Source organism: Leptosomus discolor, chromosome 1, assembly GCF_034619465.1.
Source record: "Leptosomus discolor isolate bLepDis1 chromosome 1, bLepDis1.hap2, whole genome shotgun sequence".
In the NCBI taxonomy this organism is placed as follows: Eukaryota; Metazoa; Chordata; class Aves; order Leptosomiformes; family Leptosomidae; genus Leptosomus; species Leptosomus discolor.
Window position 1 is genome coordinate 150,761,233 of NC_141391.1, and position 25,171 is coordinate 150,786,403.

At 47.4% G+C, this 25,171-nt stretch overlaps 2 protein-coding genes across 2 annotated transcripts in view; one reads left to right on the forward strand and one right to left on the reverse strand.

The window, feature by feature from the left end:
- The window catches only part of CACNA2D4 (calcium voltage-gated channel auxiliary subunit alpha2delta 4), a 130,646-nt gene that overhangs the window by 65,972 nt on the left and 39,503 nt on the right, over nucleotides 1–25,171 (forward strand). The gene's annotated exons all lie outside the window — the stretch shown is intronic.
- On the reverse strand, nucleotides 15,427–23,585 carry LRTM2 (leucine rich repeat transmembrane protein 2). The gene is made up of 4 exons (XM_086467249.1): nucleotides 23,561–23,585; nucleotides 22,052–22,213; nucleotides 17,753–18,343; nucleotides 15,427–15,881 (listed from the first exon to the last, which is right to left on the reverse strand). Exons 2-4 carry the CDS (start codon nucleotides 22,116–22,118, stop codon nucleotides 15,427–15,429), a joined length of 1,113 nt encoding a protein of 370 aa, XP_086323375.1. The 5' UTR covers nucleotides 22,119–22,213; nucleotides 23,561–23,585.

Here is a 25,171-nt window from a genome sequence, read left to right on the forward strand (position 1 = left end):
GATCATTACTGTCACTTGTTTGACTTGACAGTGCTTGGGGGGGAATTGTAAGCGCTCTGAAATGTTTGCTATGCATGCAGTGAAAAATCAAGCTCTAGGATTTACAGCCATGCCCGTTTGGGAGGGAGCACCCCCAGTGCCCCCATGGGGAGGACACCAGTGACAGGGAGCGTTGGGTCCCTTTTCTTCTGGCAGCTGAACGGCAGTCCCCAGCCAAGGCAGAGAAAGGCAAACTAGTAAAATCAACTGTCCAGGAAGATGACGCAGGCCTGGACGCTGTCAGGGAGTGAGGGAGCAGCCAGGCTGGAGGGCTGAGAGGCAGGGATGGAGGGAGAGTACAAGGGCCTCCTTGCTCTCATTTTGGTCTGGCTTAGCTCAGTGAGGAATCCCAGAATGGGTTTTGGGGGAGCCCGAGATGCTCCTTTCACCATTAGAGATACTGCTCCGCACAAGGACAGGTGAGGAGATGGTCAAATCCAAGAGGGAAAAGCACAGTCCTCTGCCCTGCCCTGCCCTGCCCCCTTTTCACCCGTCCCTCTCCTTCCCCCATGGGTCAAGCCCCTGTACCTGGGGCACGGGGGGGACACGCCAAGGGTTCAAGGAGAGGACATGGTGATGCCAAGGCAGGGTCCACTTGTGTGAGCTGAGTTGGTGTGGTCTCCTTGGTGGCAAGCCACACAGGCAAACCTAACCCTGGCTTGGCTATACCTGTTTCTTTGAATGAATAATATCTACCTGCTATATTGTGCTTTGGCACTTCAAAGCACTATGCAAACATTAAGTAATGCCTGGATGATTAATTATAATTAATTAGACGGCAGCTATTCTCCTGGGATGTCAGTCCGGTACCTTTCACGCACACTAACTTTGTTGGAAATGAAAAATAAGGAATTGTGATGGCACTCTCCCCAAGCCAAGTCCTGCCCCAGATAGCACTGTCATCTGCTCCCTCCCTGAGTCAGTAGCCTGGGGCTTTTTGGTCCTCAGGGGGTGCGCAGCAGAAATCACATGTAGTCGCTGACAGAAGCTTTTAGTGATTTAAAGCCCCAGTGAAACTGCTGGAATCTGTGCAGAAGTTTAGCTGTCACTTTGGGCTGTGTATGACGTCTTTTTCATTGCCTGACCTTCTTGCTGTTCGAGTTGTGTGGTTGTCAGCCTGCTGCCAGTCCCAACAGGGGCAGGTCGGGCTTTCTTCCCATTAGGTTCCTTGCCACGGTTGTCGTGTCTCAGGGGTGGGAGGCAGCTGGTACCGACAAGCCATGGGGCATGCACAGGCTCCGTGGTGCCCAATAAAACAAATCCAAACGGGCACTTGGGAGATGCAGGTTTATTTTATATGATGCCTTTCTCCTCTGTTTACATTCAAAGTTACTGTTAGTTCTTATCTGCAGTGATTGGACCAGGGTGAAATCATTATCCCCTGATGACAGCAGTATATACAGATGTGTCTGGGGAAGAGTCCCAGGCAAGCTCAAAGAAGGGTGAGATACTGTCTCTATTTTACAGAGAGGGTTTTGGGGCACTGAGTTATTAAGGTCAGTATTTTCAAGACAGCTCTGTATTCACAGCAGGAGCAGATTTTCAAAAAAGCTTAGATTTTTTTTTTTAAAGTATTTGAAAAGTCTGAAAAATAGATAATAGGAAAGAATTTTGCCATTATACTACTGATTAAAATGCAACCTCTGTCAGTCCAACAGTAGCTCTTCATTTGAAAAGCAATTATAGGCTAGCTTGGTGTCTCTCCATCCTTTTCCTTGGTCCCCAATTTTGGCTACCTGCTGTCTGTTACCAGCGAGCAAAGGGGGGAGATGCAGGTGGCTTTTTCAGCAGTTCTGTTGCTGTGGCATCTTTTCAAACTAATCTACACACAATTCTGTATTCCTACAGGAATTTGTTGCTTTGTTTGTTGCTTGGGTGGATAAAACATTTCAGCATTGCCTCTAGAAAGTGACAGTTGCACCTGTAGAAGCTGCTAAAATGCATGGAAATAAGCTACAATTGCATGAGCACCTTTTACATGGGAATAACTGCATTCAAGATGGAGAATTAAAGTGATTTCATTAGACTGGCTTGGAAACCAGCATAATACAAAACCTGAAAGCAGCTGGTCTCTTGAATGTGTGCTGCATTATCCAGAAGGGATGCTGCCCCTCTTTTAATGCTGGAGGTTGTGCCAACATTGTCCCAGTGCAGAGACTTCTGTGAGCTCCCAAGGCATCACCTGGGTACCTTTATGGAAATGACAATCTCCCCTGCATCCAGTGGTAGCATGGGTAGAAAGAAGACAGACTTCAACCCATTTTCAGCCCATCACCTGCTAGGTCTGGTTTCTGCCTGATGCCATTCCCTCATGGCAATCCCCGAAGCCCAAACAGTTTCTCAGGCATCCCTTTGATCTGACAAAATGAGAGACGTCTGAAGGGGCTGTGCCTTGGAGCTCAGCAACAGAAAGTGTTAGGGGCATTCAGTAAGGCAGAAATTATGATTATTTTAGTACTAACAGCAGCCTTCTCCCCTTCTCAGGACATCTGTCTGGATGTTGCTATCAGTTAGTACACGTTTGGCTGGCCTAAGGGTTGAGCCAATACTCCGCAGGCCAAGGTATCAACATTACGTGGTGCCATTGGTGCACCAAAACCAGTGTCTCTCTCATGATTTATCCATCCATCTGCCTGCCTGCCATTCATTGCCATTCTACTTTACATACTGAGCATTAGGGGAGAGCCCTGTAAGCAAAAAGGCTGCTTTTTGGGGTGTTTCTGGGGTGGACACAAGCTGTTCTATGAACCAGACAAAAGTGAGGTGGTTGCTTTGTTTTGTGCTGGCTCTGATCTTACAAACTGTGCTTATTGCCAAGGTTTTGTGCCAGTGCTGGGGCCACATTGTTCCCTGTTCAGAGCTGGTTATCCTGCAGCCACGTCAGCGAACAGGCAGAAAGAGTAAGCATCTGCCTGCAAATCTCCATACAGATGTCCCCATGCATAGACAGTAACTGGTGGCAAGGGGGTCAAATACATTTATTTTGTCCTCCAAAGAAAGAATGCTAAAAATAGGTATGTGAGACATCTTCCATAGCATTCTGCATGCCCTGGCTGGACATCAGCAATTTCCTTTTCTTCCATGGTGTGTCTGCTGTCTACATCGGCTGTAAGATCTTCAGCATGAGGATCATGTCTCCTCCCTGTGTGTGTGGACATTACCTGTTGCCTTGGGGTGAGCCCTTGGCTGGGGGAAAAGCAAAGATAATAGCCAATTCTGAAGAATAAATATTTCCTTGTAGTCTCAGCTGACTGACAGAATTTGCACACTGCACCACTTACCGGGAAAAAAACTTTAAGGCATTCAGCCCTCCTTTCCTCAGCCCATGTGGGCAGCATTTCACCCCGCACAGAGCAAAGGCCCCCACTGTGCTTGGGCACCTGTGCCCAGACCCTGCCCTCAGCAGCCCTTTCAGGGAATTTTCTTAATGGCACACAGAAACATCTTGTGAGCAATGGAATTTCTCTTGTGGGGTCTGGGGAGGCATCTCTCCAGGACATCCCCAGTCTTGGAGCCTGCTCCAGGCTGGAGCTCCAGCCCAGGAGCCCGTTCTCGCCTGTGTGTAGCAGAAATCGTCTAGCCTAAGGTTATCCATCACTGCCGCCTCTATAGCTCCTCTGATTGCCATGGTTGTCACGCTTGAAGGGAAAAGAGCCCTTGACACTAGCTCAGGAGAGGCTTGCATATAGCTGGATTTTTTAGATTGGCACCCAGCGCCTTTGCAGTGCTCCCTTTGCTTGCAAATTATTTGATATCATTTTAATTCTGAGCCGAATTAGAGCAGTGCGCGGGTTGTCATGGCAACCATTTCCTTGTGCCGTTTGGTCTGACTCATTGCAGACAATTACTCTCCCGCTCCAGGATTCACAGATGTGATAGGAGAAGAATCATGTGCTGGGCTTTCAACTTTTTTTTTTTTTTGCTTTTAATTTCCTTCCCAGCCTCTCTTGCATTAACTCCTACCTAGCCAGCATCAGCTGGGACCTCTATCTCTGCCCGGGGCCACGTGTGCCCGTGAAAGCACACTGCATGTAGAGCATGTGTAGATGCATAACGTGTGAGGGGATTTGTGCATCTGTGTGTGTATTTGCATGCACGGTTTCTCTGCAGAGCATTGTGTGGCTGATACCTGTTTGCATCTGTAACTAGGGGTGTGCACAGATGCGTATACTCACAGAGCAATTTGCACTTATTTCTGGCTGGGGGTGGGGGGGGCTACATCCTCACACATGTTTTCCATGTATGCACACAGCTATGTACGTGAGTAATCTGTGTGGACATGGAAGTGTACCCAGTGTGCCAGTGTACGGAGTCTGACAATATGCAGCGGGTATTCAGGGGGACTGACAAATTGCAAGGGTCAAGAATGGGCCAGGACCTTCTATTTGGAGCTATGTGAAGATCCAGAGACTGCCAAGCAAGTGACAGTAACACCTCTGATCAAGTAGGGTGAAAACCTAAATCTTGTGTGATTTCAAGGCCAGTGCATTGCCTCACTTGCATGTGTGTGTCCCCCGCCAACAGTCCACTTCTATGAATCTAAAGTCCATGGAGGAAAGCGGTGTTGTCCATGCAAGGACTGTAACCTTAGCATAGGTATAATTGATGTCATGACCTGTGTTAGGACCTATAATTCAGCAGAGGAGCAAAGTCATGTGAGAAGATACTGAAAGGGATCACAGAAGCAGTCTGTAGATGTAGGGGTCAAGGGGTTAAGTATTACAGCAGAGGAGCTTATAAGAAATGTCTTGTGAGATGGTTTGGCTTAAATGCAGCCAAGACAGAAGCAGACAAGTTTAGCAGGGTGAGAACCACAGAAACTTAGCAGATCTGAGGACAGCTCCAGTCTACTCCTAAGATACATTCCTTTTGCCACCAAAGTCAGCATGTTTCCTTCCTGAGTTCCTCTTCTCCTGCATTAACTATCCACTTAAGGCACAAATCTCCTCATCATAAGGCTATTTGTTAATGGAACTCCTACTACCAACCCTTTCCCCTCATAAGACCTTTTGCTTCTCCTTCTTTCCCTCACTGGGATACAGAAGTCCATTCATACGACCACAGGATAGTTCTAGTTGGAAGGCACCTCAGGAGGTCTCTAGACAGCCTCCTGCTCAGAGCAGGGTCAACTATGAGACCAGACCAGTTTGCTTACAGTGTTATTGCAATAATATTCCCAGAAATATTCCTTGTTCTTCCCTAATGCTGTGCTCTCACCATCTGTAGCATGCAGAGGCTGTACGGATAATATTCTCTTTTTTCTTCCTATCCTTTTTCCTTTCCTACAAGGACTATCAGCAAACCTTTATGCGGAGGTGCTGGATGCAGGGTAGTCTACAGTGGGTACGGGCCCATTGTTGGGTGGTGAGGCACGGAGGGTGTGAAAGGAAGAGAGAGCTGGAAGGTGGCTGTTCTGCTTCTGCCTGCAGGAGAGCATGGCTGGGAGCCCTTGTCTGGAAGTGCTGGGAAGCGCCAGGCTTTCCCAAGGCAGTGGGAAGGCAGGGGAGAGATATTGTTTATGCAGGAGATAGGCAAGATGTGGACAGCACTGCTTGGCCAGGGTGTGTGGAGGGGGGCTCTGCTGTTGGCGCTTGGCACCACTTTCACAGGCAGCAGTGCAAAGTCTGGAGTGTGGGGAGGGAGCAGTTCAGCTTTCAGGGGCACTGTGGAGCCCACATTTCTAGGAGGAGGCAGTAAATGTCAATGCATGATTCTGTTGCCCTCCATCTGTCTGCCGCCACAGACAACTGCTTAGGCTCCTTAAGCTGGCTCTGCAGAGAGCCTACATGGAATGGAAAAAGGGAAAAAGAACAGACAGCAAAGGAAGATGTGTCTTAGAGGTCAGGAAATGTAGGGATAAAGTGAGGATTGTTTACAAATCAAGCTGTGTTAGACCTTGCAAAGGAGATTAAAACAAACAGCAAAAGATTCTTCAGCTATTTGAGAAAAAAAGAGAATAACTGAGGTCACTTCTGGGCTGTAAGAGTGAAGTCAAGATCAAGGAGACTGTAGTCTGAGCCAAAACCAAAGAGGGCTCTGCACTCAAGTTATTGATAAGGACAGCAATATCGTCCTTGGGGAAAGAAACAAGCTGACTACTGGGAATAAGCAGCTCAAGCTGCTTAGTGCACTCACAGTGCTGGGCCTGGGTGCTTTCTGGCCCCAAGAGAGCTGGCACATGGAAACACAGGCTTATAGCAAGGAATTTTTTTTTCAATTCTACCTGCAGTGGTGACTTCACGCAGGCTGGAAATGTGAAATATTCAACAGTTACTATTAAGGACAGGGGAGGAACAAGTTTGTCAGTCTCAGACCTGTAAGAGTGACCTCTGTAATGTTTGTAGCACTTTAGGGGAGATCTTAAGGGAAAGTATAATTTTTACCGAGTGGTTAGAGGAAAAGGGAGTCAGGCAATATGAATTTATCAATGCTAGATCATACCAAACTAACCCAATAGCTTTCTTTCAGATGATTGTTTTCCTGGAAGGCAAAAGATATTTCAAACATGTCATCTCTGTATTTCAGTAAAGCACTTGATGCAGTGCCGCATGAAAACCCGTTAGTTAAACCAGAGGAGATCAGGAAAAGCAGAGGAGTCGTAAGAGGCAGGGAAGTAGAAGTCAGTCTGGAAAGATGGTAGCAGCAAGATCACCTATCAAAGTCTAGCAAAAGGTTGCTTACAGCACTCCCCCATGCTCAGCCATGGGATTAGTCTTTGCTAACATTAACCTGAGACCCTGACTTAATAGCAATAGGTAGTGAGGAAGTGTCCTGATGATTCAACACTAGAAGGCATTGCTAGTACAGGGAAGGACCAGGATATTGTAGAGAAAGCCTTATTTGACCTTGGCAGGAGTACCAGAAACAGAATGAGTTTCAGTAGTACAACAGACAAGGTCATATGCTTGAGAACTAATATTAGAAACCTTTTGTAAGCTGGGAACTCTGTGAGATCTGGCAGTGAGCACAGCAAGCAGGACTAGAGGCAGCCCTTGTCTTCTGGGAACTGTTGGGCCCATTTTGCCGAGTCTTAGCGAGGATCCTCGGTGTATCACCTCCTGTTGCCCATATAAAATTCAGGCAACCATTGTCTTCTGCCAAGTTCCGTCCTGAGATCCTTGCCGAAAGGCAGACAGGTAGACTCAGTGGTAAACATATCCTGAGAAAGCTCAAGGGAAAAATGATGAGAACTTCTGTATTAGGTGATGGTAGGATGATGGCAAGTGATAGTGTTGTGGACAAAGCAAACATTGTCCTAGAACATACTTGTAGGGGTGTTCCCAGTGGGGATGGGGATGCATTGGTGCTCTTACCCAAAGCCCTGTGAGACATGTCCTCTAGTTTGTGCTACAGTTTTGGCCAAATACAGGCTGAGACAGGTACAGGCAGGACAGAAAGATGATGAGAGGAAAGGGAAGCCTGACTTCGTGAGAGGAGCCTGGGAGAAGCCAGCTTCTTTAGCGACATGCAGCCAAGGCTGAAGCGAATAGGATTGCTATAATAAATGCATCTTGGAGGAAATGTTTACACTAAAGCACACAGCTTGTATGAAGACAGTGTAGTATAGGTAGGCCATGAAAATATTTACAGTGGAAAACTAGAAGAGGGTTTCTAGCCATTAGGGTAATGCAACATTAGCCAGAATCTGAGGTAAAAAGACAAATGGGTTTAAGCTGGAGCTTGAAGTCTGTAAGAAGGTGGTGGTGCCTTGAATAGAAAAAGAGGAGACTGCCAGCCTGCAGTCCCTTCTCCGTCACCAGGGAACTGCTGAAGTCCCTTGTCTCACCATGCCACAGTACAATTACCAGCAAGAAAGTGAGCTGCAGGGCGGTCACTCAGGGCACCGCAGTCCTCCCTTTGGGTACAAGGCTGGGCCTTTTTACCGTGTAATTCACACACTCCATGATTTTAATCATGACTGTATCAAAATACGCTTGTTAATGCAGCTGAAAGCCCCAGGAAAGCACCTGGAAGGCCAGAAGTTAGGACTGACCTAAACCCCTCTCTCAGCCTTTGACAGTGTGGTGGTTTCTCTTGATTGATTTGGTTTTTGGAAAGCAGAGTGAGTGGAGAAGCCCCTGCTTATGATAACAAGCCTTTAAAAAGCAGATGGGGATGTGGGGGCTGGTGTGTTTTGTGGCAGCTGAGAAGTGACAGCTGAGGAGATCAGAAAAGGGAGAATCTGAAAAGCAGCTGGTCAGAGGCAGTTGCTGAAAAGGGGATGATCAGTCACAAGAGGATGAAAATAAGGGGGAGAGAGAAAGGATAACTGGGGAATCAAAGACATTTATGTCCAGTGGGAGAGATGTGAAAGATAACCATATGAGACCATGAGTGGATGAGAAAGTGGAGACTGCTAGAAGGGAACCATCAGTTTAAATAAGGGGCTAGATTTTTCTCTTGCCAAGAATTGCATAAATCTGGACGCTCCTGTTAAAAATCCAGTGACTTTATACTACTGTAAAAGTGGTTATGAGTGATATCAGAACCAGTTTCCCATAATCTGGCTCCCTCGAAAAGACTTGTTAGGGTTTTGCCTTGGCATTTCTGTATGCCTCCATCTTTAAAGCAGGAACAATGTTCACACACCCTAGCAAATGTGCTGTGAGACGTTGTTTGTTGGGGAGTAGGGAAGGGTGATATTTACTATTGTATGGCAGTAGTCAGGTAGTATCGACGATACAGAGCACAGATTTTGATGGATGAGGAGTGTACTTCTAAAAGGAGGAGGAAAAATTGGAAAAAGTGTGACAAAAGGCTACAGGTTGTTCCAGAGGTGAGGAAATGCTCTACGGTGAAAGACTTAATGAACTCAATCTGCTTACTTTAGCAAAAAGAAGACTGAGAGATAATGGATTAGAGTATGAAGTACCTTCACAGGGAGAGATGCCGGTTACTGAATGTTTGGATTTTTAATCCAGGGGAGAGAAGCATAACAAAAACCTGTGACAGGAAACCAAACAGATTCAAATGAGATATTAAGCATGAATGCTAACAGTGAACATGAATAGTTACTGTAGTAAGGTACCAATGGAAAAGGGGGGCTTTATCTCTTGGATGTTTTTAAAATCAAAGGTAAATGCCTTTCTGGAAGATTCACTTAGCTGTATCTAAACACGCACTGTTGGATTTTCTATGGGGTAACTTCTCTGTTTTTTGTTTCATAAGCTAAACAGATTGAGCTCTTTAAGCCTTTCACAGCAAGGCATTTTCTGCCACCCTCAAATAATGTTTGTGGTTCTTTTCCACACACTTTCCAAGTAGCGTGCGATACGCAGAAGGTCAGACTGGATGATCTAAAGTCCCTTCTGGCCTTTATACTCTCTGAATCTCTGCCTCTGTGAATTCATTAGTGTTTGCAAGCTCCCAAAGAGCTGCCAAAGGCAAGCGCTATAGAAATGCAAAGCATTGTTGTTACTCTGGATATTTCCCTTGAGCTTTATGCAGAGCTGGTTGAATATCTCAGTGTATTGTCTGTGCGTATTTACTCAAATGAAATACCTGCATTTGTCCCTTGTTCGGTGCCCTTTAGTTGTTTTTCTGCAGCTGTTATAACAAACAAGTTTATTCACAAGTTAGGACACAGAAAAAGCAGATGTGAAGGGCCGAATCTCAACTTGGAGCCCCGAGCAAAGAGCAGCACATTGTCGTCCCGGCCCAGAAGCTCCATGCAAAGCGGAGTTATTCTTAGCATCACCCTTTGCTTTCTCCTTGGCTCCAGGTGCCCTGGACGTGGCCTCTGCCTGGCTGCAGCACAGTGCCACTGTGGGAAGGAAAGGTCTGGCCCCTGTTGGTTGCTTCTCCACCCTCTACAGGGAGAAAAGCTCTGTCAATGCTGCCTTGTTTCCAGGGCTGCTACTGATGTGGAGAGCTCCCCAAAATGACACAGGAAGTCTTCATTTATTTGCACTCCATTCTATAGCTGTACTCGTCAGGGAATGCTTATTCTTTTGTCTGTATTGCACAGTATTCTCAGAGGGAAGGCTTTTTGGTCCTCAGAAATCCCATGCTAGGACTTGCACTTATCTAATCAGAGCATGGAAGCTGACCCTCTGACCTGTGCTTCCAATCAGTGCTAGCAAATGCTGTTCAAGCCAGCACAGCAAGCTGCTGATGAACAAGATACTGAGGATGAATTCAGTTTTATATATTTTACATGTATTACACATACATAATTACATGTTTATATATATGGTGTTATGTGCGTGCTTAAGTAGATATGTATGCAGGGCAAATACATTTGCCGATATCAAATAATCAAATTAGAATAATCATATTGCAGAAAATCACAGCCTGCTCCCTGATAATTCATGAACTGAAACAGCCTAGAGTCATCAGATGAGTGCGTTGGCTTTGCTTTTTTTCTGCTGTACATTTCTGGTATTATATGAACTGCTGAGTAGCATCTGCATGCGCTCCTTTACCTACATGGCAAAATTAGATTAAACTATGTGTCATAGACACCATACTGTTAAACAATAATGGTGATTCTCTTGCGGCACGTACCTTTTCAGCAGAACAGATGCCTCATCTGTTATTGGATTAAGAGTATCTGGGTTCTGGTCCCAGTTTCTCTCTGAAGATCAGAGTGAGTATAACAGGGTGGCCGAGTATAAGTCTGAGTATAGAGGCACAAAGGTTTGCTTGTGGTAGTGTTTAACATCTTTTGTGGTTAAGTGTGCATCAGGATGAGCTTTTTCTCACAGGAAGAGTATGTGATGAATTGTATGCTTAGCACTGGAAGCGGAGAAGTGGGAAATATAAACTTCTTAGCTGCGTGTGATAGACCTAGCCAGTGAACAGCTGGTGGAGAGACTCTTTTAGCTCTAGGGGTGGCAGCTTGTGTACTTGGAGGTGCAATAGGATTAGATAGCGATTTCCATTCATTTCAAAATAACCTTGCTCAGGAGGGTCAGGAATCTTGAGATGTAGGAACCTATAGCTCACTGTTTGTTACTGTAAGTTTTATTGAACGTTATGCTCTAATTAAAAAAAAAAAAAAGCTTTTGGAATCAAATTTGACCTGAATATAACTCCATTGGCTTCTGCGTTCTTACACGAGGGATTAATTTGGCCCTTTCTACTTTTATGTAATGAACTGATTGCCACAGTATCTTATCCTTGTTACACAATCGCCCTTGTCTGGCTGTGTCCCTGGAGCACTCTGTGTGTGTGTGTGTGTTTCTAGATCTAGGGTCTCACCTTGACTGACTGTGTATTTAGTTCTACAGCCTCACCCCAGCTACAGGTACATGCTTGCCTAGGACTGGCACTGCTACAGTGTACGCGTGTATATATATGTGCATGTCCATTCCGAGTTCAAACACTATGTAGAGACAAGCATACATGTATGTGGGAATTCAAGGGCTTTTTCATTTGGCTGGCTATATCGCTGCAGTGTTTGCTATTGCAGGGGGTAGGGGTAAGAGAGAATGTTACTGTCAGGTATCTCATTTAAACAAGAAGGAGCATAGGAAAATACATTCTTTATTATTCTTCTGTAACAACAAGCCAGAAATATAATATACCTTTAAAAATTTTCTGTCTCATGCCAAAGAAACCTCCATTCAATCATTTTAGAAAATCTCGTTGCTCTCCATCAAACAGTAACGAAAACAAAAAGACATTACAAGTGCCATCTGTTCCCTGCAAGAAATGTGCCTGCCTGTACCCCAGGTGGGTGTGTGGGGAAGGGGAATTGGGGGAGCAGAAGGGGTGTTTCTGGTGGCCCTGCCAGCCCCTACATCGTCCTGGCACGCGTTGGACCTGCCCGGCCTAGAGGACCGTTTCCTGAGGGCAGGCACCTGCGTGTGGCATTGGTACACCTGCCTGCAGCAAAGGGTGTGTTCAGAGGGGCTTGCCCCCATGCCTAGCCATGCCAGCAGGGAGAGCGGAAGCCCCTGTCCCCACACACCAGACGAACCCATTGCCTGGGCACACGAGGAGCGCTGGGTCTCATTCTCTATCCAGCGTCCCACAGGAGAGCTTCATTTCTGACCACGCTGGGTACCATGTTCCTTAGAGTGCCTGTGGACAGTGCAGCAGCTCAGTCACGCTAGGGCAGCCTGTTTTCCAGGTGTGCTAGGGAACAGACTAAGAGCCTGTTTGCAAACAACAGTATAAAGAGGGCATTCCCACTGAACCCTGTTACTCTGCTGTGTCAAAGAGGACAAGTCCTTGTCCTTCCAAGCACAGTATCTGGTTTCCAGTGGGACTCGCCATAGCAGCCAGCCTTCATGTTTCTCAGCAACTCTCTTTTCTCCCCTTTCCTGTCTTCTCCTTTCCTGGGTGGGTTCCTAAATGCATAGCAGTCCCTTGTCTAGGATTGAGATGAATCCAGACTTTCTGCCTTATAAATGAAAACAAAAAGGAAAGGATGGGCAAGGTCATCATCAGCCCCACAACACAAGATATAGAAAATATTATTAGCAACAAAGAAAAATTGGTCAGGGCAGGAGAAGGTCACAGGGAAGGTGCAGGGAAAAGAGGATTTCACCTCCCCCAACCCCTGCATTGTCCCCTGCCTCAGTCCCATTCATTTTACCTCTAATCTATCCCCTTAAAAACAATCTCTCTCTCACTCACTTGCTCATTCACACACGCACGCACGCACGCGCACACACACGCGCATATATAGATCCCATTTGTTTTGTGCAATATTCCACCATTATTTGATGCAAGTAAAATATAGATCTATAAATAGACCGCTCTGACTCAAGTCCCATTTCAAGTATGATTGTGGAGTCCAGTATGGTAAAGGGAGAAGTTCCCCTGAGAGGGAGGTTGGGGAAAGGTTTGGATCCACCAGGCAGAGTCTAGTCCTGGCTTGCTGGGAATGTGGAGCAGCAGTAACACACGTACAGAGTCTGCAGTGCACCAGTTCTGCCCTTCAGAGCGGGCTATGGTTGCAGCAGATGGGATGGTTGAAGGGGCTATACATTGCGTGGGGGAAGAGTCCTTCCTCCTCACATCTTGCCAGCCCTCCTCCTCCTCTTCCCAACAAGCAGTGTGCTGGGAGTGGGTGTACAACATGTGCGCACACTTGTGGGTGGACTGCGTCTCCCAGTCCTTCTTCCAGGGCAGCCTGGTCTTCTGGCTCCCAAAGAACATCCTCCCCTGTCCCATGCATCCCTGTGTCAAAGGGAAGTCATGCTAAACCAGTCCAGAGCATCTTGTCTCTTTACCTTTGGTGGCCCTGGGTAGGCCAGGAGGGATTTTGCCACTCCAGGCTTTGATTAAAGACTGACATTGTGTGCCCATGGGTCAGTACAACCACCTGTCTGGGACCAGAAGCGGGTGAGGAGCCAGCGTGCATTACTTCCACAGGGATCCAGCAGCAGCAAACAGGAGGGCCGTGAGACGTCCGAAGGCATTGGGAACCAGCTGGAGCGGTGGGAAGAGGTGACGTGCCCTGGCAGGGTCCACCTGCAGTGCGTGCTGGGCTCTGAACACAGGTTGCTAGCGGAACACCCTGCAAAGCTGGGCTGGCTGCCAGCTTGTTTTCTGATGGCAGGGATCACACCATCCACAGGCACTGCGGATGCACGACCTCCGGTGTCATCTTCCTCGCCCAGGAATACCCACTGTGACGGGTTAGAGCAGGTTACCATGGCAATGTGCGCTCTCCCCTGGAGACAGCATTTTATCCCACTTCCAGTGATACAAAATGAGTCCTTATGTTGAGTTTCTTTCATTTTTTTTCCCCTCTCACTTTTTTTTTTCCCCCTGTCAGGTTGGAAAGAACTAAGACTAATAGGAGGCACTGCAGTCTGGTGGGCTTTAAAATCCGGTTGGGGGAAGTCACCCTATGTGACAGTGGCAGTGTGCGCAGTTGTGTGTGTGGGTACACTCATGTGCAGCTGTGGATGGCAGCGAACACAGCAGTGATGGTGAGGGGTAGCGTATGTGGGCTGTGTTGTCTGCTGTGCTGGACCCTTCCTGGGCTCTCCCACCTGTGCCACATTGTGCTCCAGGTTTCAGCCTTCACCTCAAGACCCTCTAGAACTGTGCCCTCTTTCTTTAGTCACCCCAGCTGCATAACCCTACTCCGTACACCATGCTTGCCCCTCTGCCAGCCACACCAGCTCTTGGGTTTTGTGTCTTTTTCTCCTGTAACCTTCCCCTAGGCTTACACTACTACTCAGCATGGCTTACTCTACTGAGGCTGGTAAGCTGCCTCCTCCTCTAGTCTTTCTTGATGACCCACATCTGCTTTGCTAAACAAACATTTCCAAATGGAGGCTTCATATCCTTACTCTCTCCATTTATCATAGAAAATAGAAAACAAGAACACACCTTATTTTTTTCATGCTGTGTACTCAGTTCCACAGACTCATGCTGTAACCTTAATAACTTTGCCTTTCTCTGTCCTCTCCTGCCCATTTCAACTGGCTCTGCACTATGGCTGAGACATTTTTGTCGGCTCCTCAGTGGCAAGGTGCATGTATTTTGTCTGAACCAGAAGGTGCTATGTACTGTTATGATGAGAGTAAGGTGAAGTGACTGAATGTATTCATGGCTGCATGCAGAGGGCAGATCAACACGGGCACATGCGGCTCTGCATGCGCAAGTAGGGTGCCTGGATATTTGGAGTGGGGGCTGACTGTCTGTGTGTATTGGTTTCCGAATGAGTCAGTAAGTGTGTGTGTGTGTGTATAGGATGGCTCTGTATCTGTGTACCTGTAATGAATGGGGTGTGTGTGTGTGTGTGTGAGCTCACAGATTTGGACTTGGCCAGGAGCAAAAAGAGGGATACTGTGCTCCATGGTAGAGTGGTACAGGTATCTTTCCACCTTTAAAAGAGAAGGGAAATCTCCCCCTGACTGTTGTCATACCCCAGGGACCTTCCCTCCCTTCTAATGTGCTCTTGGCAGCACTGAATTGTAGGGTGGGCAGTAACTTACTGTCACACCACAGCAGTGACCCTAAGAGGCATGGACACTTCTGGTGTCTTGCTCCTCACACAAGCCTTAACAGAGCCACTCCCTCTGTTTGCAGAGGGCTCTTGACAGGATACAGGACGACTCAGAACTGAAGCTGAGAGGATGACACAGGTTCCCAGAATGTGCCAGCTGCCTTCACAGCAGGCATGTGAGGGAAGCTCTGTGCAAGGGCATGAGGCACAGCAAGCACTCGAGGTCTGACTCTACTTTATTTGTCCGGGAGGGCCCAAGGATGAAAGGGCACAAAATGGGCCTGGGGCAGAGGAACAGAAATTGAGCCAGGTGCCCTGACCCCCCCAGAAGCCTGTTGCACTACTTGGGTGAGTGGAGCAATAGCACAGTCTGTCTGTCTGTCTGTCTGGGAAGATGTATTTTGGGAGGACCCCATGCTTGACTGCTCTCAGGTACCTTTGTTCGTTGCTGTCCCTTCCTTCCTAGAAGAGTTTCATGCCACGGAAGAGATTTGTTTTTGCTCTTCATGTTCACCTTCTGTGTCACCCATGAGTGGCTGCCTCTTCTTCAGCTCCCGGTGGTACTTGGCCATGAGGGAGGCATAGATGCAACCATAAGCAGCTGCCACCACCATCATGATGCAAACAATGCCACAAACCACCCCTGCGATGATCACAGTGCCTATAGCCCGGCGCACGCTCACAGGCCTATATCGTTGTTTCTGAGGGCATCCCACACTGGGCTCCACTTCTGTTTCTGGGCCTGATTTAGATTTGGTAGGAGTTGGGCTTCCTTTAGTGCAGGGCGGGCCAGTATTGTCCAGCACTGTAGAGCTGTTCTCATCATCCAGCTGGGAGCAGTAGTTAAACATTTCCATGGGCACCATTCGCATATCCTTCCCTTTCAGCTCCTTGGGCAGGGTACATGCCAGCTGGTCGATTTTCCCACCTGTCCCAATAGAGATAATAGGAGTGAACCACAGCTTCATCCTGATACAGTGTCAGCAGAGCTAGAGCCCCAGGTGGGGTAAATTCCTATGACTCCATTCACACCTGCTAAGTCAGAAGTCAGGCATAGCAGCGTTATGGTTATCAAGTGGGGAGCTGCTTTATTGTAGCAGTTGGGCTATAAAATTCCGTCCCTCGTGTGTGAATGCATTGCTGAGTAGAGGGCATTCGGAGAGATTCTCCCAACCCCAAAAGGCAGCCATGATCTAGTGTGTGATGTTTCTAGAGTTCAAGGGTGACACTGAAGTCAGGAGGTGCTGCAGACACCCATGTCCTGCCAGATCCTCAGGGCTTGTCAAAAGCGGAGGGAGGGGGAATGGCTGCACCTCCATGCACTGGGCAGAAAAAGCCCACGTGGTATCCTTTAAAATGATGGGTTTGCCTAACTTGGAGACATTTTGCATGCCTCAGCCCTCCACAGCTTCAACCATGGCAGCTGGCTGGGATGCTTCTGCCTAGGTTGTATTTAAGAGTAGAGCTCATGGTGTGTGATATCTGCATAGATATCTTTCAGGCCAAGACATGAAAGCCCTCTGAAACCATCTATTAAGTCAGCCTCATACTGTTTAGTGAGTTATGTAAGTGTCAGTAGAACCATTTTAGAAAAGGACAAATTAAAGCAAAAAGATAGGACCAGGCTGTATCTTCTCAAAATAACAACAGACTCACAGTCCCATCTTCTAACAACTAATCCATTCCCCCTCTGTGAAAATAGTGACAGATGTTGAAACAAATGCTTGAGCGAGTTTGGGCAATTCCTTTGGAAGGGGGAAAAAAAGCAAAATTAACTCCATGTGCTTTCCATTGACTCTGTGATATAAGACTCAAGAAGGAAAACAAATTAAAAAAAAAAAAGAAAGAGAAAAGGGACACCCCTGTGCTTGTTTGATTCTGCTCACACAAATGCATATTTCAGACTGCATTGTAGCCATAGGCGTAGATAATCTCTTTGCAGCATGGCCGTGATCAGCAGGGATGTGACAGCTGACTGTTGCTATCCGCATGATTTGAGACCCTTTCCTACTCATTGGCTCCAGCGACAGAAGGTCAGGCCTTCAGTCGTCATTCCTGTAAAATGTGCCATCTTTCTTTGAGTTGCGGCCCCTGAAAGCATATCGTCCTGTTGGCATTCCTGCTACATGATACATACCTTTCCAGCCTTCCATATTTCAAGGAAAAGCTGGAAATACAGATTTGTCAAAAATTGCTTGGTTTGAAATGACGATTTTATAGCCAGTCTGACTTGGGGCCTGGCTTGTTAATTTGAGCTTTAGTTTGGGTTTACCAATTTAGTTGCAGTGTTTTCCTAAGTGGCACTGTTTCCTATGGGGTTTTTGTTGAAAGCAAACCTGATGCTTTACAGCCAAATCTGGCTTTTAGCTCTCCCATCTTCAGAAAGAGAACAGGATGGTTATTTTCAAGCATGAAAAGCGTTTCTTCTCTTTAGACAGAAAGGGTGAGGGGAACTCATAATCCTAAAATTTTGATGTTAATTTGAATGAAGTTCTTTCCCAGGAAAAAACAAAAAAAAAAAGTAATCTTTCAGATTAGAAACAAAACAAGGACATAGGAGATCTGGGGCTGGAGAAGACTTCTCGGCCTAGCAGTGTTCTGTGCAAAGGTGCAGTGGCACTAAACTGTCTCTTTAGCATTGTAGCACGGTCCTCATGTTCCTTGGCTAAGATCTGGCATTCAGGTCAGCCTGACCTGCCAGATATATCTGCTCGTGTTTCTGCCCTGCCTGCCTTTTTCTGTGCCTTTCCATGGAAGACGAGCACTCCTGCACTTGGCTCCCGTTGCGCAATCACTTACCTCTGTAGGAGAACCACTCCATCCAGTGCTTGAAGTCTCGGAGGTTGCAGTCGCATTCCCAGGGGTTATCCCCAACTTGGAGTTGCTGCAGGCTGGTTAACGGTTCGAAGGTCACCCTGTCCAGGCTCTGCAGGCGGTTTGACCTGAGAGAGAGGGAGCGGAGAGCAGGCAAGTCGTCAAAGATGCCCGAGGGTATCTGGGCCAGGCCGTTGATGGAGAGATCCAGCTGGCGCAGCAGGGCCGTGTGTTGTAGCAGGTCCTTGTCCAAGGCCCGGATGCTGTTGTTCCTCAGCTGGAGTTCCGTGAGGTTCCCCAGGTCATTGAAGATGTTCTGAGGGAGCTGGTCCAAGAAGTTGTTGGATAGATCCAGCCTCTGTAGGGCAGAGAGGTTGGAAAACACTGCTCCCGGCAGGATGCTGAGTTTGTTGTTGAGAAAGAGGAAGGTCCTGGTGTTTGTGGGTATGTCTGAGGGGATGGAAGAGAGGCCCAAGCCACTACAGTCCACTTCCAGGTTGCCACTGTTACACTTGCAGGAGGAAGGACAAGCAAAGAAGGACTCAGCAGCACATAGCGACAGCCAACAGCCAAGCACTGGTAGGTGAAAAGCAGGGGAGAGAGAATGCATGTGTTAGAGCAGTGCTTTCCCATCCTCACCCATCGCCACCTTGAGCACAGCTACAGCTACAATATGACCCTGGCAGCAGGACTCTTCACTGCAATGCCCTGCAGTGTTGCGACCTTCCTCACAGCTACATCCCTTTACTGTTGGCCTGCACCCTGGCAGCAGGACTTTTCTCTTAGCCTTTTTTTCATGAGCAAGCAAGTAAATGCCCTCCCAATTTCACAAGGATGTTAGAACAGTGCATCCCAGAGGACTTTGCTGACAGATACTAGAGCACTGGAACCTGTCAGAAGAGAAAGGAGCAGAGAGTGGTGGGAGGTGTCACCTCTGATAAAGGACAGCTCTTTCTAAACAGTCAGAGTTGAGAGAGGTGGGACTGGTATATATTTAAGAAGCTCAGATTTTTTCAGAAATAGACATGTTAATGAAAAGCTTTTTTAAAAAAATGAAAAAAACCAGCCTACATCTCAGTTGTGCTCCTGCAGTTTGAATCCTGATCTTTGTGATAGATCAGACTCAGGTCTAAGTTAGCCTTTAAATCAGGGTATCATTTGTTTTCCATGTCCATGGTGTGTTGTGTGGGCCTTGTGGCAAAAGACTTCATTATGAATTAGATTAGATTACAAAGGGATGACCAAGAAAACTGTTAAAAAGTAACAAGGAGACCCTAAACCTTATATTTGCCATTGCTGTCAAAATAGTTGCTGAATCATGCAGCAATAGTCCCACAAGTATCTCCTCCAACCAAAATTGCCTGTAGCAATGGAGATAAGGAAAACAGTTGCAGGTTGGTAGTTGAAGAAGGGGGTGTTAGGAAAAGGGTTAGCACACAACCCTGTTCTCCTGCAGTGTCTCAAAGGTAAGGTTGGACAATCCACAAAACAGCATTTTTTAGAGCTGTTGTGGATCAGCATTCCAGACACGGGTCCAGATCCTGTGAGTGGCGTCTGGGCACTAGTTACCAGCCCTCCCTGGGAGCCAGTGACTTTTAAAACTTTAATTTTTAAGTGGCAAAGAAGCGTCAGCAACAGGAAAGCATACTTTGTGCCTCCTGTCATTAGAGGAGTGGGAGTTATGTTTAAGCAGACTATGTAAAACATTTGCATCCTTCATCTTCATTCCTTTTGTGGAATTGAGATTAGTTTCTTCAATGTGGGAAGCAAATTCAGCTCCCTCGGTGTTTTTTAAAGTGACAAGCTTGAGCATTTGACTAAAACTGAAGCAGGTTTGTCTGTACGTCATGCGCTGTCCTCTCCCTTTCTCACTTTTCTTCAGAGAAGGCAGTCACTTGGGGTTGGTAGAGTGTTTTTAGGGGTGAGTGGTAGCTAAAGTGGATGCATTTATTGTCTTCCCATTCTTTCCTGGACTGGTAACCAGATTCTTCTGTCCTACTTTATTCAAAAGAACCAACAAGCAAGTGGGTTTTTTTTTTCTTGACTGCAAAGGAATTGTAAAAGGACTGCCATAGGAGAGGGAGCCAGTGGAGACCCATGCTCTGGAGAAGCTTTGTCTGGAACAGCTCTGCAGTCAGCCATGCTCCTCCTCTCTTCCCTCACCCCACTCTCTCTAGAGTTTAGTCTGACCCATAGCCCTTTTTATATTGACTTGGCTACTGTCAGCGATGGTGCCTTCATACTGAAACCCCGCCATCCTGCATAGGGCCTTTTTGTGTTCCCAGTGATCCTTGCGAGAATTGGCACATTTGTGGACTGATAGCCTAAGGAGAACTACACAGTTTGGATCCTAAGCTGTATGACTTTATTAAGGACCAAGGGATAAGTTTTCAGAGTCTCATCTCTTTTTTTTATTTCGTCCATCTTTCACAATTCCTTCAAGAATTTTTCTGTCCTACAGTTGAGATCTCAAGTGTGTGTCAGCGCAGCGCCAATCTGTATGCTCTTTTAGTGATAATTTTGGGTCCTTACGGTGAAATACAAGAGACATCTTTACCCTGAGCACCTCTCTGCTTTCTTGTCATGCAAAAGTTGGGGTCAACCGCAGTTTGCCATGAAAACAGATCATAGCCTGTGGACTGGCACAGTGCAGGTACTGTCTGGCTGGCTGATATATAATTCCATTCAGAATACATCGCACTCCTGTTGTTGAGAATTAAAAGAATGGGAGCTAGAGTGGGGAAGGGAGAGAGCCGTGAGTCACCCAAGTGCCCCCATCTTTTCCTGGATGCTTAACAAAAGTACAGTATTAATAATGGATTGACAGCTATGATGATAACAGCTGCTTTGTACACCAAGAAAGACAAGAACAGACCATGTGTAATGCTATACAGGTGGCATTCTGTTCAGGGCTTATCTCTGAAAATGCCTACCCACCACCAGCCCCGACCGGGTGGCTGTGGAGTTCCACCAGTATGTATGCTGGCAGTGGATGGTAGGAACAAAGTCTCAGGCAGCTGGCTGTGGTTATGTTCAGGAACTGGATTTATGCCAAGTTTCTGCAGCCATGTAGGATGTGCCAAAAATGTCTTGTTTTTACCCATATATTGCTTTGTGCTCTTGAAAATATTTTACTAAAATCATAGAGAGAAGAAGGTCTGATTTCATTTTCAGTTCCTGCAAGAGGTGCATTCACTAGGATGTGAAGTGAGACCGAGGGATTCATCGTACTTGTTCGGATGCAGCTCTACAGGGAAGAGAGTCAGGGAAGGAATACACAGAACTTGAAGCTATCTTCTAACCCTACAGAAGGATGAGTAGTACATGTTTTTGTGTTAGAGGAAGATGAAGTTACTTTGTGAGGTGTTTGGTGACTCTAGTAGGTGGCAGAAAGCTGATCCAGGTATATCAGATTAAGTCAAGACTCAGAAGCATTCATTATAAATAATGTATAAATCAGTCTAGTTTGTGAGGATGGATTACAAAGATGACTGTTTTCTGAGGAGGGAAATAATTCCCCTGGCTTCTTATAGTGGCAGCCCCAAATTTGATCAGTGGGGCAAGAACAAGGGAAACCACAGACTTGCACAGCACCTGGGCGTGCAGCAGTGATGAACAGTCTCCAAGTGCTCCCTTTCCTCTGCTGTGGTCCCCAGATGCTTCTCTGAAGTGCAGGTACGTTCCCTGAAGCCCCACATTGCCCTAGCAGTCTCTGCTTTCTAGTCAGGGATACTGTAGCATGTGCCCCAGTCCACTGGGAAGGTGCACAGGCTGAGCTTTTACAATTTAATTTAAGAGATCTTCTTTAATTGCTCCTTGATTTTCACTACATGTGGCAGAGCCCAGTAGGAGAGTTCTGCATTCACATCCTGCATTCCCTTCCAAAATCTGTCATGACTTCTGCTGTGAAGAGCTGGGAGCCTTGCTCAGCAGCCTGTATAAACCCCTACCACAGAGAGGAGTCTGCAGCTTACAGGATGTCAATCTGAGAAACGTTTGGAGTGGATCTTTGTGCAGTGGTAGCTCACTGTTTCTCACCTTCCAGGCCCACTGGAATTCAGAAGCAATCATCACTCACTGTCCCACTTTAAACCCGTCTCCAGCTTTAGAGTCTCACTCTCCCTCCCAGCTAGCCTGGCCTCTAAAGGAACCAGGAATTAGTTCAAACATCTCCATTCTTAGCTGTCCCTCTCCCCTATTCTTAACCCTGATGTGACCTATTTTCTTTCCACTCCCTTGACAAACAGGATCATCGTACTTAGTACCTGAGTAGGCATTACTTACGACAAGCCTCTTGCCACCTCATGAGGAATCTGCTCCTCCACCGGTGGCCAGCAGTTGTAGGCAGCATTGTTGACTTCTCCAGCGTGACTTCACATCCACCAGCCAGCCTGGCACACAGCCCCAAAGGGAGGAGGAATGACCTTGTAGCCTGCCTGCCAGGTCCTGGAGGGGGAGAGCAGAGCAGAGCAGGTGAGATTCAGTTCCCTGGGTGCAAGATACAGGGCTGGGCTCAGTGTTGTCCTTTCCCTTCCCCCACTAGAGTTTTGCCTTTGGGGCATCAGCTCCATTTTTGAGGAGAGATGGAGGGCGTTTCAGGAGGCGCAGCATGATGAAGGCACAACGTTAGTTCACTTTGAACCTTGCAGTGCAGAAATAAGGCCTGATTCACCTAAGTGCTGAAGAGACAAGCCTGTGCTTGAATAGCCTGCTACAGTAGCTACATTAGCCTCACGCTCAAGGTTAACCTGATGAATTGCTGAGGTGACCCTGCCAGAGCAGCAGACTCCAGCTCATTCCCTCTCACCTCCACGCAGGCTGGTACCACCTGTGCATCCTCTCCCTGACGCACAGCTCAGGCTCACTGACGGCTGGGCACCAGCCGCTGCCAAGCCGCTTCTCCCCCCCACCCCCACCCCGCAGTATTCCCTATCAGTGCTTCCTTTCTGTTTTAAGGTAAAATGGATATGGTGGCTAGAGCGGGGCTGAGCAGAGCACAGCTTCAGCTTGGGGAATTCACACTGCAGCAACTGCAGGAGCTGAAGAGTGAGCGAGCCTCCGAGGAGAAGGGAGGACCTGGGGCGGGGGAGACTGAGTGGGAGTGTTGAAAAGAGAGGAATTACATCTTAATTAGAAGAAGGAAAAAATGCTCAGTCTAATTAGAAACCCAAAGACCATAAACTCTCCCCTGACAATAAGTGACTGACAACAGGTTCCAACTTCCCTCCCGTTTCCCTTTTCGATACAGGCAAGCAGGAAAAAGGGGAAACACCACAGACCCTCCTGTCCCCCTTCTTGCTCTCTGACGTACCACCCACGTTCACAGCAGCAGTTAGATGGACACATTTCAACCAGGCTACAGAAATAAACCATCCTCCATCCCCTCTGAGGGGTTCTGACAACATCCACAGCCGTTATTTTAGTTGGGCGCTGCACTCCCACCGGGACACTCTCCCCACACACGTGCCAGCTGCTTCCCCTCCCCCAGGCTCCCATGACTGATTTATTTTATATGGGAATGTAAACCACCAGGAAATATTCAAATTAGCATCTCGATGAGAAAGATGAGCAGGTTCAGTGCCTGGACTAGTACATTTTGCAAGCCTATTCAGATCATTTACGCAAATGCCAATGCACCAAATAGATGAATACCTGTCATGGCATCGAAACCGATTCAACCTTCACCCACTGCAGCCCCCCACTCCCCAAACCGAGCTGGAGCCCGTTCACTGCAGTCCCCACTGAAGGAGAAGCTGCAACAAATAGCTGTCCCCATTTGGTTCTTCTGCTCACCCTGGCTGAGAAGGAGACTTTCAGCCTCCCCCGTATCAGTGTCTCCGTCCTAAATGCCACCCCTGAAGTCTCCTGTCCCCAGCTGTCAGTATTGGAAAGGAGGATGAAAAGCCGCAAGCACTTACCTGGAGGGGCTCTGCCCACAGCCACTTCCACTCGACTCCCCGGGCACTGCCCAGTTACAGCCTCTTCCTTCCCTCTCCCTCCTTGACTTACACTCCCCGGCAGCAGGCTTTCCGTGTGCTCTATTTAACTCCCTACAGCACAGGAATAAATGGCAGAGTTAAGCTGACAGCCACAGAGCCTTATCTGCCTGCTGGATAGCGGGAGTTGATCAGCTCCAAATCCCGTTGCTGAACGATCGCGTCCTTGCTCTCAGCATCAGGGGCTGCCTGCCACGCTCTGTCTTTCCCTCTTCCTCACCTTCACTCCTCTAACTTTGTCAGGGTTATAGATAGCTCTGTTCCTTGCGCTCTTGCCTTTTGGCTCTGTTTTGTAACACCCCATCTGTATCAGCTGGCTCGGCTCCAATCAGGGGGGCTAAGCTTTTTTTTTTAAAAAAAAAAAAAAAAACAACCAAAAAACAACAGCTTCCTTGGGTGCTTCATGACATGGCTTTCCTCTGCGGTCTCCCTCAGCCCAGGCCCCCGCTCAGGCCATGGGCTGGTGTCTCCCCCACCCCGCTTGCTGTTCTGTGCAATTCGGCCACGCCATCCCCAGGTGACAGCAGGGGGCTGAGAGCAGGACTGGCATACCCAGGCGTGAGGAGAGTGATGGGGTCTACCCCTCGCTCCTTCTGCTCTGGCAAGGCAAGCCCAGCTCTTGCACTCGTTTCTGGTACCTCACAGGCGCCTCTTTCTCTCAGGCAGCACCAAGGCTCAAGCACAGAGTGCAGGGTGGGAGGAGCAGCCGTGTATAAATAAGCCTTTTCCCTATGTTTAGAAATTATTACAGTGCATAGTGATTAACACCTGTTCAGGCTTTAACACTGTCTCCTGTGCTGCAACACGCACAAAGATGGAGGCGCCTTGATAAACCCAAGATTATTTTAAAGGCATGTCACGTAAACACAACACTCCCTGCCCCATAGACAGCAGCCACCCTTTGTGCACTCATACACGTTTCTAAGACTTAAGCAGCTATCTCCATGTACATATGCAGATATAGTCACCAATCTAGCTTACATTTCCAAATGTGTGCACGGAGTTGGGCTTACACATGTACCGGGGACTCTTCTGCGACCTGTATTTACCAACATCCATGTCTTGCACAAAACTGCCTGCTTCTCCAAGCATAACATATGCTCAGGTGGCAGAGCAGTAGATTTGGAATGGGTAGAGGTTCCTGACTGTTGAAATGCAAGGGGCAATGAGCTTCTGCAATTATACCTTGAAGTAGTATGTTTATGGAGAAATTTTAATTCCAAGGATCCAGAAAAACACAGTTTCTCCCACATATCTATTGCCCCTAAACACTGTAGACCTTTAGCGATTAATATTCTGCAGCCAGGAGAGAGCAAGGAGGCAGAGAGGATTTTTGAGAGTTTATTTTTTAAAGGTTTTCTCTGACTCGTTTTGAATTCTGACTTAATTATCTGGTTTACTGTGGTCC